A 14,358-nucleotide genomic window follows, 5' to 3' on the forward strand; every position below is an offset into this window, starting at 1 on the left:
TTTAGGGCTTGTAAAAATTGTAAAATATCAATTTCTATAGGTTATTTGCTTTGTTACTATCCAAAATTTGTTGGATAACATTAAGTTAATAGAGTAAATCAAATACTAAGCTCAATATGTAAAAAACGAAACAAATCACAAATTTTAAAAATAAAAATCTTTGATTTTATATGCTTTGAAAATATAAAATATATATATACATATATATATAGGTGTGTCTTTATATATATAGATTGTGTTTCTTAATCTTGTGAAGATTCAATGATTTTATAACTAATTTGATAAATATCATGTATCTATAAAATATTATATTGATCAAATTAGTTATAAAATCATTGAATTTTTATAAAATTAAGAAACAAAATCTATAAATAAAGACACACATATATACATTTATGTATCTTTTTCAAAGCATATAAATATATATCAAATACTTTTATTGTAATATTTGTGATTTGTTTCATTTTTTACATATTGAATTTTGTTTTATTTTAAAATATCTGATTTTGTTTGTTAATTTGTGATTGGTTTCGTTTTTGTATATTTTAATATTTTTGAATTTTATTTATTTTTAAGGTTTTGTATAATTGTGATCGTATCTGACCCGAATTAGTCGGATATTTAGTGTTCACATATCCATTAACTTCAAATATTCGATCAAATATCCAATTCCAACTGGTAAATATTATTAGCAAACTATAATCAAAGGTTTAAAACCTTATATTGAAAACAAAATAACTAAGAATGTTTGACAAAAAAAAAAAAAAACTAAGAATAAAAAAGAAATCAACTTTCATACTACGTAACAGGAACGCTGAAAAGTGCGTTTCATAAAGTGTAGCGTTGACCGCCGCAGCCAAATAGTCGAGTACTGATATTTTGCGCATTCTCAAAACGTTATATTTTGGTACAAACTTCTGAGTTTTCAGAGTAAACCATTTTTTATTGCTTTTGAAAAATTTATTTGATGAGTGATCTAAAGAGAAACACATCATCTCTCGTGACTTGTCTATGGATGTCTCTACAAGTCTACAAAATTATACTATTGAAAGATACATATATGATACAAATTTACTCTTCCATGTATATATATATATATATATTAATATAGCCCTATTTAATATCACAAACATAAATTTTATATACATTAGTTAAACTTATACTATAAGTATTTCATTGAGGAAAAAAAAAAAACACTATAAGTATTTCATCTTGAAGTGAATAGTTTTATTCTACGATATCTACTTTTATGATTTTTTTCGTTATTTAAATAATCTTCTTACAATACAATAAACTTTGAACTACTTTAAAAATAAAAAATAAATCTAGACATATGTTAAATGTTGGTTAAAAGTTAATTTGTATTGAATTCGACATCATTATATATAGAGAGTACATTTATTTTGTTACTTATATAAATGAACGAAATCATACATTTTATATCACAAATTTTTGACTTATCAATCTTGCAATAATTGTGAATGCAAGAGCTATAGAATTTTGAATTAGTTCACGATGTAACTTATGATTTCTCAAAAACTCTTTCGATTAATATAAAATATGTTTACAAGGTTTCTCCTTAACACTATTTTCTATTCTCTTAAAGTCTTGTTCCTTAATCACATATCGATTAAGAACAATAACTCTCTCTAAAACCCTTAGCTCTCTTTAAGTCTTTAGCTCTCTATTTCTCTTAAACTAAAACTTAATCGCCAGGAATTCTCTCTCGTGATTGTGCTGAGCTTTCTTCAAACCTCATCCTCCTATTTATACTAAATAGGTTGAGACCATACAACATGTCAATTTCCAATCCTAACACTAATTGAAATGAACAATTTCCTTTTTCTTTATGGAATAGGAAATTGTCCTTAGTCTTCATGTTTGCCATTTCTTCTTGTGAAAAGGAAACTCTTCGGTCTTCTAGAATCTTCGCTAAGCTTCTAGTCTTCACTTTAAACTGCCAACATAATTTTGCTAATTTAAAAAAAATTTTTTTTGCTAATTTCCATAATCTTGATTTATGTTGCTCTGTTTTCTTGGAGTACTACTTCTTGAAGTACCTTGACTTTGTTCAGAAACTCATTCGGAAGTTGCATCTTCAATAATACGTAGAAAAGCTTTTTCACAAATGCTCCATAAGGCAGACGAAACAAATTTTAGTCTTCCGAAAGAAAAATATCCAGTTAACCTCCACGATTGGATCATCATAATAATACATGTATACCCCTAGAACTGTGTTTTCGAGTCACTTCTCACTTTTCTAGCGGGCATAGCATTATCCAACCATTAAAAACCAAACATATAGTTAATGCAAGACATTCACTTTGCCAACGTACAAAACACTCTTCAATTCTAACAAAGAAATCAAATTAAAGTCAAACGGATTACAAAAACCGTACCAATCTAATTTTTATCATCGCTAAAAGCACACAACACTCGACATTCTATCATATACGCCTAAGATTGCCCGAGTCACATACACACAACCAATCCCTTGACCATCTCAAGTAAGATCATTACAGATAACCCTTCATCATAAGTGAAGCGGAGATCCATGGATGAGGAGACACGAAAACGATGGATAGAGAATGATAGAATTTGGAAGGAACCTCAATCTTGATCATGAAATTCTCCAAAACATACACATAAAACTAAGCTTTTTCTTAGTTTTTTTTTAGTTTGTATTTTTAAATAAGTTTTCAAAGTGTTTTTCTTTGATTTGTTAATAATATTTAACGAACCGATCGACAACATTTGAAACGAATATGTGACCACCAAATGTGTGGCTAAATTGGATCATATACAAATAAAAATCATGCAAAACCGTAAAAATAAATAGATGACAAATATATAAAAAGAGGATGTTTTTTGAGAATTGCTTTCAAACGTAACAAAAATGCTGAAAAGTGCGTTTAGTAAAGTGTTTAGCGTTGACCGCCGCCAACTTATAGCCAAACAGTCCATTATTGCTATTTTGTGCATTCTCAAAACATAAATCTCAACACATGAAAATATTATACGGAGTATTTCTGTTCTGACTAAACAGTCTCATTCACATATACTATTGATAAAATAGTAAATACAGTATTCCATACTTAAGTATATATTTTAAAAATCACGATAAACAAATTTATATACGTTAGTTAAATTATGGTGGTTTTTTTTTTTTTTAACAATTGTCTTAAAATATGATAATTTGCTACAAACAAAAAAACTAGTCATCAGAGGCCAGATAAAACAAACAAAAAAAACTATTGTCTCGGAGACGACCAGAAATATGCCTCTGTGTGCGCAACCTTTATTTTTTTTTTATTTTTTTTTGCAACCTTTAATTTAAAATCAATAAGTTTCTACATGAATCTGAGTCGATAGTTTTGTTTGTAGCAAATGATCCTTTTAGTTGCATATATCATAACAGTCCTTATTCAATTTCCACTATTAATGTTCCGCTTTTAGTTTGTCTATAAAATTAAATTCATTGTTGCTAGGGTTTAAAATGTGAAGGAGGAAAGTTCGTAGAAATGTACCAAAGGAAGACTTTTGAGAAAACGATAAGAGTCAATGAAAAGAAGAGATAATGAAGTGTATGGTTCACTTTTAACAATCTTTATTTTCTTAAATTATTTATTTTGTCATTTTCTATCTTGTCATGTTCCTGCTTTTCGGTCAAGTGGCTTTCTTCCATTGACTTATATTTTGTTATTGTTATTTAGTTAGTTGGTACAATGTTTTACGGCGATGTCCATATTAATTCTTGAATTAAAACACTATAGAAACTAAGAAAATGTGTAAAATAAAGATTTATCTACGGGTTCATCAACATGCATGGTTGAAAAAATTAAGGTATCATCATCAGATTAATTAGTTGAAAATTTCAAGTAAATATGTATTGTGATGAATGTTGTTTGTATGATCAGTCATTCTAACTAAATTCATCATCATCCGATTCCGAGCAAGTCCAATATACACAATGAATATTTTTACTCTCGATTTATCTCGTGGTTATGCATGTGAGCATTTATGTGATAACATGTTATGGTTTATAATAATAATAACAATGATTAGAAAATGTTATTGAAATGTTTAAAAGTCAAAACAGTTTTAAATTTAGGTTTTTGTGTGTGGAATTTATTGGGATTGAAGAAAACAATGAGTAAAGTAAAACTCTGTTGTGGGAAAATTATTGAATGAGAGTCCATCTGATGAAGTTCAAATCTTTTCCAAATAAGAGAAAAATACACGAAAATTTTGGCTTATGCATCGCTTAACTCTGCTATACCATATACATAGATTAAAAGCAAGATGAATTCTATCTCATAAAACTTTATTAAATCATAGTAGACAAAATAAAAGATAGAGACATTTTTCAAAGAAGCGACTCACTAATTAAATTACCTATATATGAATTACTGGTTTAAATAACCTAATTACATGGGTTTATATCGAGGTTAACCAATGTGATAGTTAAACTCATAATATTAGACTTGTTATGTTTGCTTCAATAGAATCATCTCGACTAAACCGCATTTGGCAACTCGAGTGTTCGACGGCATGTTTGTATATGCATTTAGTGATTGTGCAAACAAAAATCAAATGATCAAAGTGTTAATGCCTCCAGTTGAAGCATCTCGGAAGCTGTACACGAGAGGAAGTTTTCTTCAGAGAAATACCTAAATCAGTTGACTCGGATTGTTACGTGTCCCCTTGTGTTGTAGGCAGAGCCGGACTTAGCTTGATCCCATTATTGTGATGCATTGCAATGGGGCCCCTATTTTTTAGGGATCCCACATATTTTTTTTTGTTATATATTAGTATATTAATTATTGTATTTAGATCTTAAAAAATTGTATGCCAAAAACATTCTAATTATTATATACAATTCAATGAAAAAAATAAATAAATAAGTTATTTTTTCTATAAGCCATGAGATTTCTTTAATCGAATAAGAGAAAAATTTTATTTAAATAAATTCTAAAATAATTAAAAGTTTTACTTAGAGCTTGATTGGTTCTCCCGCTAGCACCCTCCTAGCGGTTGCTAGCGGTCGGTTGCGGTTGTTAGCGGTTGGTACCAATCATAGAAACCGCTCCGTACCGCTTCAAACCGCTCGAAATCGCTGAATTTCAAAAGCTCCTTCCCGCAAGCGTTTGCGGTTGCGGGCGGTAGCGGTTGGATTTAAAAAAAAAAAAAAAAAAAAAAAAATCAAACGTTTACTTATAATTATTATAAAATATATTAATCTTATATATATCTTTCATCTTTGTATCACGTTCTCATCAGAAACCCTAATCAATATTCTAAAACCTTATTTTCTCAATGTCTTCCACCCAAACTGATGAAAATCAATTTGAATATTTTTTTCTTTCATTATATATTGCTTTTCTTTTTGATTGAATATATGTTTCGATTTGTTTTCTCGAATAGAAAATTACTTGCTTTTTGATTGAATTCAACGTTATTTACAGTTTGTCCCATTACTTGATACAATTTTTGGTGTTAACGACCCAGCATAAAGTACTATCTTATTATAAATTTTTTTTATTTTTGAATAATTATTTAGTACTTTATTTATGGTTTTAATTATTAAGCATGTTCAATTTTTCTAATATTATCATAATAATATATTGGTGTTTTTATTTCTTTTTTTTTAATATTTTTTATTTTTTTAGTCATTTTTTATTTAACTGCTACTGCACCCGCTGGTTTATCAGTCATAAAACTTCCGCAAACGCATCCATTTTCAAACGTTAAACCAGTCGTTCAAAACGCTTGGTAACGCTTGAAACTACAACCGCCCGCTTCCGCAAACTCCCGCAATCGCAACCGCAACCGCTGCGTTTAAACCAGTCAGACCTTTAGTTAATTTTACTTTGATTTTTTAATTCTATAAAAACTTTGATATTGTTTTTTTTTTAAGTCGTATGGACCCCCAATTTTGTTGGTCCGGAAAGAAGATTATCTCCAAAACATAGCTGATTTATTTTTCTTTATTCAATCTATTTCATCTTCGTTAGAATGGTCAACGAAAATGTTAGATTAAAATAAATATATACAATAGTTATTAAATTATGAATCATTTCAACACCACCTAGAGTTTCGATCTGCACTTCGACACGTAGTATATTTTATAATTTAGTGTATCAATGTGAACATCTTTGTGATAATTAATTTACATATCTTATAGTTTGTAAACAAATAGCGACCATTATTGGTGGAGGAAAATTACGTGCACTAAATAACAAATGAGCATCCATTATAGCTTAGACTTAAGAATATTTGCATTATATGTAGTGAAAGTCTCATATTTAAGTAAATGACAATTCTAAATTTTGTCTCTAGATAAAAACACATTTTTGATATTTTTATTGACAATACTTTTTATTGTCAAATAAATTTATTGATCTGTCGTTGATGGTCAAGTTCGACTCAATGTTTAGCGTAAACACGATTTTCTTAACCAATTAAAAACCAAGTGAACGATTTTGTTTTGGTTATCTATTCCAAGATTAGTCGGACCTTGATCCCAATTTCTTGATTAGCAAACACAAGAAACTTATTATTTTGTTATTTACCATATTAATTTTTTTGGCAAAAGAACTTAGTATGTAGTAGTATATATATGTAATATTAGTTTTGGTTTGTTTCTTTTACAGTTATATTTATCACTCTAATTTTCTCACTCGGGATTTTGTTATTTTTTTGCTTTTCAAAGAAATTTGTTTTTTTTTTTCAAATATCAGAAGATTTTGAGCCAAAACCCATAATCCCTTCATGCCTAAAACTACAATATGTAATATTAGTTTTATCTAAAACAAAATTGCAACAACCAAATTTCATCTTTCTTTCATTTGGGTTGTTTCTTTTACCTCTTTGGATAATATTGATGACATATATATCCGGTTTGAGTCAAAATGTTGAAAGAATCGAATATCGAATTAAGCTCAATCTCTGAAGTTGACCTTTTGTTTTTGAAATTAAAGATTTTTTTTTGGAATATTTTAATTGAAAATCAAAATTGAAGGACTTTTCTGTAATATAAAAATAATTTTAAAGGTTATTTTCAAACCTGTATAAGATTCGACACCGAAACATTTGACATTTTCGATAACGTGGTGAGGTCACTGTGTGACCTTCCAAGTAAAACTCCATCATTTTCATAGTATGCGAGGCGACTTAATTGGAGTCATATTAATTAAGTGTTACACAATATATATATAGTATATATTAATTGGTCGAAGATATATAATAGTTTTGAGGATAAAAATATTTGGAGATTTATATGCTTACAGATTCAGTTTAAATACTCGTGTACATCTGTTTTCAAATCCCACTAAATCGAATATAAAAATATTCGCCTATACTGTTTGTTGGTCAAAATAGTCCCAAAAAGTTTTTCAAAAATAGATATTATTGTTTCACAACTTTTATTTTAAGGAAAGAAACACTTTTATACTGGAAAAGAACACAACAACAACGTCCCCTGCCGTTATATTTGAAAAGTATTAATTATGCTCACATGTATATAATTTTCTTAGACGAAAAAGTAAAATTCGTGTTAAATTTGTCAAATTCGTATTTGAAAAGTATTAATTCGGCTTGTACAAATTTAATACTTTTATAGTAGGCCCAATGGCTTGCCCATACATACACTACAAAAGATACAAATATTCGTTTTTCTCTTAATGGGCTTTATATAATAATATTGGGCTAAATTACTTGGCCCATTAAATCATTTCCCGTTCCAGAATCATATCATAAACCCTAGCAAAAACTCTTTCCTCTCTCGTCGTCTCAAATCTCTCTTCCTTCCTTCTTCTCTCTCGATTCAAGCTAATCGACACACGCAAAAATGGGAAGCCAACAAGCGGCGGTTTCGTTCCTTTCCAATTTGGCAAAGGCGGCTTTCGGTCTCGGAACGGCGGTGACGGTGTTGAATACATCGCTTTTCACCGTTGACGGCGGAGAAAGAGCTGTTATCTTCGATCGATTCAGAGGAGTGATGGATCAGACTGTTGGTGAAGGAACTCATTTCTTGATCCCGATTCTTCAGAGACCTCACATCTTCGATATCCGCACGAAGCCTCACACGTTCTCTTCAATCTCTGGTACTAAGGATCTCCAGATGGTTAATCTCACTCTTCGTGTTCTCTCTCGCCCTGAGGTATAACGCATAACGCTTCTTTACTTTTGAACTAGACTCGTTTGATTCCTCCGAATTGAGGTTTTTCAGATTCATTTGGGAATTAGATTTAGGGTTTAGGGTTTTGATGATCTCTGAAATTCAAAATTTGATTGATTACAAGTCTTTAACCAATGTTTTTGAGGACTAAGTATTGTAGAATCGTTGTTAATTTGGTGAAATGGTAGTGTAATTGGTGTGTTTGTGTGATGTTAATTGTTGTGAAGGTGTCGCGTCTCCCGTACATTTTCCAAACCCTGGGTCTAGAGTATGACGAGAAGGTTCTGCCTTCAATCGGAAATGAGGTTTTGAAAGCTGTGGTTGCACAGTTCAACGCTGACCAGCTTCTCACAGAGCGTCCTCACGTCTCAGCACTTGTTCGAGAGTCGCTAATCACCCGTGCCAAGGACTTCAACATTGTGCTTGACGATGTAGCTATCACGCATTTGTCCTACGGTGTGGAGTTTTCAAGGGCTGTTGAGCAGAAACAAGTTGCTCAACAGGAGGCAGAGAGGTCTAAGTTTGTGGTCATGAAGGCTGATCAAGAGAGGAGAGCTGCTGTTATAAGAGCTGAAGGTGAGAGTGAAGCTGCTCAGTTGATTTCTGATGCTACGGCTAAAGCTGGAATGGGACTTATCGAGCTTAGGAGGATTGAGGCTTCAAGGGAGATTGCGTCTACACTTGCTAGGTCTCCTAATGTGGCGTACTTACCCGGTGGCCAGAGCATGCTCTTTGCTCTGAACCGTTGATCTTGATCAGATTTGATGGTATGTAAAAACCTTAATCTGAATCCATAGAATTAAGTTGTTTTGGTGATTTGTCTGAAGACTTTCTATTGTCGTATATGCAGGTTGTGGGGAGCAATGGCGATATTAATGATCAAGTTGTGAATCTGATTGAATCTAAAACGGTAAAATGCTCTTTTGTTTTCTGATGAACTCTGAAGAAAGAAAAAAGAAACTAGTTGTTTGAGTTGTCATTATTGTGTTCTGAATCTTGGCAAAATTTACTCTACTTAAAATCCTTTTCTTCATCATGTTTGAGTATCTCATTCTCAACAAATAAATGAGGTTATGATTTTGGTGTTTCTATACCCCAGAAACGGGTTATGATTTAACTGTAAGTTATTTGTTTGTTACACACTATAAGCATTATCTAGATAGTACCTAGGAGTGTTCAATGCAGATAAACTGTGCTACATTTCGGTCCGTATGGAAACGAAATCGATTTTGCATAAACAGAGCAAGTTCAGAAACAAAGCAATAAAAGAAGAGAAATCATTCAAACTAAGGATGGATATACTGCCTTTCTATCGATATCCATTTTATCCATCGGTTTTAGTATTTTTTTTGGGTCATCTAATGATGATGTAATACTTCAGTAAACTTTAAAAATCGAATTACCTTGAACCGAAACCTAGATTCAACTTATGTTTGTTTCAACTAACTCTAGGTGGAACTTATGTGTGTTTCAACTAACTCTAGAAGGAACTTATGTGTGTCAACAAACTCTACATTTTTTGGCAATTTTTTTCATTTTTTTTTCTATCCCATCATCAATTTCTTTATTTAACGAGCACAACAAAAGTTAAATTTATTCATGGTATTGCTAAGATTTTTATTTTATTTCTACAACACCACTTCGCAATCACAAGACAGAAGGAATGGTCAAAGTGAAAAGCTGAAGTACTAAGTCAGTAAGTCTCACGTACAAACACCAAACTCAAGGAAGGACTATTCAGCATAATTTATACATATACATGTAGATACATGTATTGTGTATATATATATATATATATATGTAGGGTTTTATAGTGTAGGAGGGATCCAGATATAGCCATGAGTTTGAAGGTAACCAGCTTTCTCTAGTAGCTGATCAGCTTCTTTTGGTCCTCGGCTTCCTGGTTTGTATGGGATTGACTTCACTTCTCCTTTGTCGATCCTGTGAAGTAGCGGCGTGAAGATCTCCCATGCAACCTATAATAATCATCAAAATGGATACCAGATTAGCTCCTGAATTGTATGATGCAAAAGTTTATGCCTGGATTGTGTCTGTAGATTTGGGATGAAGCAAATCTGACACTTGTAGTGTAACCAAATAAAGATCTCAGATATTGCTTTGGTTTAAGGGTTGCGAAAGAAAATGTTTCTACCTTTAATTCGTCTCTACGAACGAAATGTTGTTGATCGCCTTTGATTCTGCACAGAGATGGGAAGAAAATAGGTTGAAGATAACAACAGAAGGAGCCAATTGGATATATAAAGACTATTGTGGTAGTATATAATATAGACAAATTCTTTCTTACGTGTCAAGAATTAAGCGCTCGTATGCCTCAGGGATCGCGACACCTTGATACCGTTGCCCATACGACAAGTCCAGTTCACTTTGCACAGTATTCATCTCTAGACCTGGTTGCTTAACCTGTGTAGCAAAAGCATTGCCAAAAGCGTTATGGTTCACTGTAATGGTTCAAGGTCAGAGAAATTAGTAAATTATGTTTGTTCTTCATCATATACTTACAGTTAGTTTCATGTACATTGCCTCTGAAGGTTGCAAGCGTATCACAAACTCGTTCCTTCCTTGCTTCTGACCTGTTTCAAGAGAGTCTTAGTACATAAATTTCAATTCGAAAAGCTAATAGAAGCACTAAAGACACAGTGAAAAGAAGGTGTTAGGGTAAGACAATACATTTGAATATATCGCCTGGAACATCCTTGAACTGAATTCTAATTTCTGCCTTCCTTGAATTCAACGCCTTTCCGGCCTTTAGAATAAATGGAACACCTGGAAGATATATATCAATCAGCGTGTCAATTAAAATGGACTTTTATATAGAGTAAATATACCTGAAGAGAATAATCATTCAGTCATGGATAATCAGAATATGAACTAAACTAATGTCTTTTGTTTTTAAGGTGTTAAAATGTGTTTCTAGGTTTGAAGGAGTTGCCTTTGAGCATGAACAGTGGATTACAGACACATATATGATCATGAGAACATCTGAAGCCTACAATTTTTCTAATCTTCGTGCTGATTAATATGCATTCAACAAAAAGATGTACAGTCATGTTTATGAAAAAGTTATGATTCAAAAGAGTTGCAAGGTGCATGCAAACATGTCGGATTTGGGTTTATGTGTCCATTCAAACATAGAATTTTGGTTCAAAGTGCTTCGACCAAAAGATTGACGCTATATTTGGTCATATTGACCCATCAAACCTCTTTCCCCCCCCCTCACATTTATGTCAATTTCCAACTGGTTTTCCAGGGTTGACTGATAAATGAAAAGATTAAGAGTGAAGTGGGACATGGTACCTTCCCATCTTTCATTGTGTATGCGAAGAATCGTTGTGGCAAATGTTGGAGTGTTTGAGTCGTTTGGAACAGTAGAATCATCCCTATATCCTTCATATTGTCCAAGAACTACCTCGTCATCGCTTATAGGAACCACCGATTGAAGCACCTGAAGTTCACTAAAATAATCAGTAACGTGAAACTAATTGGCTGAAAATGCAAATTGAAAATAGGGAAAATATCAACCAATCCATGGAAACTCGCTGAGGAGATTTTTAAAGGAAAATGTAACAAGATCAAACAGTGATGTTCCCAATCATTGAATTCAGAGAAAAGAGGCAACAAAAGCCCGATAGAATGGCTAAAAGTGGTCAAGAAAAATGTTGATCACCTTCACTTTCTCATCCCGGATGTGCTCAGGTTTAAGAGATATTGGTTTCTCCATGGCAACAAGACAAAGAACCTACAGTATTATGAACTCAGTTAGTTGATGCATGAAAGCATTTTCACTTACAGAGAAACTCTGAAAAAACAATCACATAGATTTACAATTAAGTATACTTGCCTGTAGCAGATGGTTTTGAATAATATCACGGATTATTCTGTGAAGCAAGAAGTGAAGATGTCATCAGAAACGCACTGGTGTCATCTCATTAACACCCTATATGAAGAACATGAAGACACTAAAAAAGAAAGTATTACCCATATTCATCAAAATATCCGCCACGCCCTTCAGTTCCAAAATCTTCCCTGAAAACAATCTGCAAGAAAAACATTTGAAATTTCTGTGCATTCGACTCTAAAAAACAGTCTGACTATTTCTGTCTTAGCTACGCAGCTCTCACCTGCACGTTCTCGATATTGTCACGGTTCCAAAGTGGCAAGAAAAAGCGATTGGCAAATCGGAGGACCAACTGCAAGTGATGCAAAGGATAAAGTAATCACTGACTGTCTAAGGAAATAGCTTGATGATTTAGACTTTAATATCCAAGCATATCACCATGTTTTGAACCAATTCTTTCCCAAGATAATGATCTATACGATAGATCTGTGATTCATCAAACAACTCTCCAATCTGAGAACTCAGTTGCTCTGCAGATTCCAGGTCCTTGCCAAATGGCTTCTCAACAACAATCCGTGTCCATCCACCAAGATCAGCTGAACATTATGAGACAATATAGTTACATGAACTGAAAAGCGACTAAAACTTGTATTTGTCCAAGCTGACTACTGAAATAAAGACCAACTCATAGATGAAATGCGGGTCCTAGGTTCAGTCTAGGAAATTCCACAGCTGAAAGGAACTCACATTTGTTCATGCAGCACGTCTTGATCATCTTGCATACAGAAGGATAAACAGACGGTGGAAGTGCAAGGTAAAACAGTCTCCTGGAGGACCCTTCAGTACTATTTTTGGAGATTTCGTGCTCCGAAATTGCATTGTCTAATCTCTGGAACCCCTCCTCAGAATCATAAGGGCCACTCACATACTTAATCTACATAGATTAAAACCAGAAACTCTTTTCTTCAGTACCGCTAAACAATGACTCTATTCGTGAAATCAAACATCCCAAAAGAAATGGACTAACCAGCTGTAGAAACTTTGACAAAGCTTCAGCTTGCTCAGCATTCTTCTCATCAACAAGATATCTGCATAAAAACTATCCAATATGAACTTTGAACTCACAAGCTAATAATCAAAATACTAAAACTAAAACCAAAAAGGCTATATGATGAACTCACCCACGAATCCGATCTCTCAGTTCTTCATCAGAAATCTTAGTCCGCGCATACCCGAAAATATGAACTTCATCTGGATTGAGAAACCCCTGCTCATCATACAAACCAAAAAAAAAAAAGATAACTAACAAATTAAACAAGAGAGATACTACAAATGCACTATCTGATTGATATGGAACAAACCTGACGGTATAGGTTAAAAAGAGCAGGAAAAGTCTTCTTCTTGGCAAGATCACCAGAAGCACCAAGAACTATGATTGAAAGACAACCAGTTTCTGGAACTGTACCATATTCTCTTACAAAAGAATCATTCCTAAAAGTAGACCTTTTCTCAACGTGCCATTGACCAGATCCCATCTTCTATAAAACCTTAATTTCCACATACACCCAAAAAAGAGTCAAGTCTCATAGTCAAAGAGGAACAACAACAACACTTAAACTAAATTGCACCAGTGAACAAAATTATGAGCTAAAGTTTTATTATAAGAAATTGAATACTTATTATATGATCAAAATCATGAACCAAAAAAAAAAATGTCACAGCCTCGGTTTCATCACAGAGATCGAATCTCATCAATTAAAAAAAAAATAAAGAAACAGAGAGATCGAACAACAATTTCATTAGCATGAATCGAGAGCAAAGAGAAGAAGAAATCAAAGGAGATCGTAGAACAATCTGTCAGCTCAATTTTTACTTTCAGAATTACGATCATGGAAAAAACAAGAAGGAGATCTGAATTGAGAAATCAACCTGAGAGAAGAAGTAGGATTCTTCTCTTCGGCGAGAGAGAGAGAGAGGATATGAAAACAAGGATTAGGTGAAGAAGAAGAAGGAAGCTTCAACTACTACAGAATGGAGGAGGAGGAGGAAGGGGTTGGTGTGGTTTTAGCTTCCGTCATTTTCTCCAACTTTTTTATTTTTGTTGACATTTTTCAGATTTTTGTTAAAATACGTACGGATGCACTTAGTAGAAAGCAAATTTGTTGTTTTCTTTGTTTTTCTAATTTCCAAGAAAAAAAGAGACAAACAAAAAAAAAGTTACAAAATCAAATCTAAACCAAAAAACATCCGTAACCGATTAAGCTTGTTTAGAAATTCGGTAGACACAAAGTTTGTCGATCTTCCTACTTTTTGGTTCTCTAGT

At 32.6% G+C, this 14,358-nt stretch overlaps 2 protein-coding genes across 2 annotated transcripts; one reads left to right on the forward strand and one right to left on the reverse strand.

Annotated features, from left to right (window-relative positions):
* The first annotated feature begins 7,754 nt into the window (after positions 1-7,754).
* LOC9306749 (prohibitin-3, mitochondrial) lies at positions 7,755-9,266 on the forward strand. Its single transcript, XM_021019242.1, has 3 exons — positions 7,755-8,161; positions 8,407-8,946; positions 9,030-9,266. The coding sequence occupies exons 1-2, from the start codon at positions 7,850-7,852 to the stop codon at positions 8,926-8,928; spliced, it is 834 nt and encodes a 277-aa protein (XP_020874901.1). The 5' UTR covers positions 7,755-7,849; the 3' UTR covers positions 8,929-8,946; positions 9,030-9,266.
* Positions 9,267-9,782: 516 nt separating this feature from the next.
* On the reverse strand, positions 9,783-14,221 carry LOC9304711 (glucose-6-phosphate 1-dehydrogenase, cytoplasmic). The gene is made up of 16 exons (XM_002870632.2): positions 13,965-14,221; positions 13,397-13,582; positions 13,217-13,302; positions 13,063-13,123; positions 12,783-12,969; positions 12,474-12,631; positions 12,319-12,387; positions 12,176-12,234; positions 12,039-12,075; positions 11,865-11,936; positions 11,495-11,642; positions 10,868-10,963; positions 10,700-10,770; positions 10,485-10,600; positions 10,332-10,377; positions 9,783-10,155 (listed from the first exon to the last, which is right to left on the reverse strand). Exons 2-16 carry the CDS (start codon positions 13,568-13,570, stop codon positions 9,988-9,990), a joined length of 1,548 nt encoding a protein of 515 aa, XP_002870678.1. The 5' UTR covers positions 13,571-13,582; positions 13,965-14,221; the 3' UTR covers positions 9,783-9,987.
* Positions 14,222-14,358: the final 137 nt, after the last annotated feature.

This window comes from Arabidopsis lyrata (genome assembly GCF_000004255.2).
Source record: "Arabidopsis lyrata subsp. lyrata unplaced genomic scaffold ARALYscaffold_7, whole genome shotgun sequence".
Taxonomy (NCBI): domain Eukaryota; kingdom Viridiplantae; phylum Streptophyta; class Magnoliopsida; order Brassicales; family Brassicaceae; genus Arabidopsis; species Arabidopsis lyrata.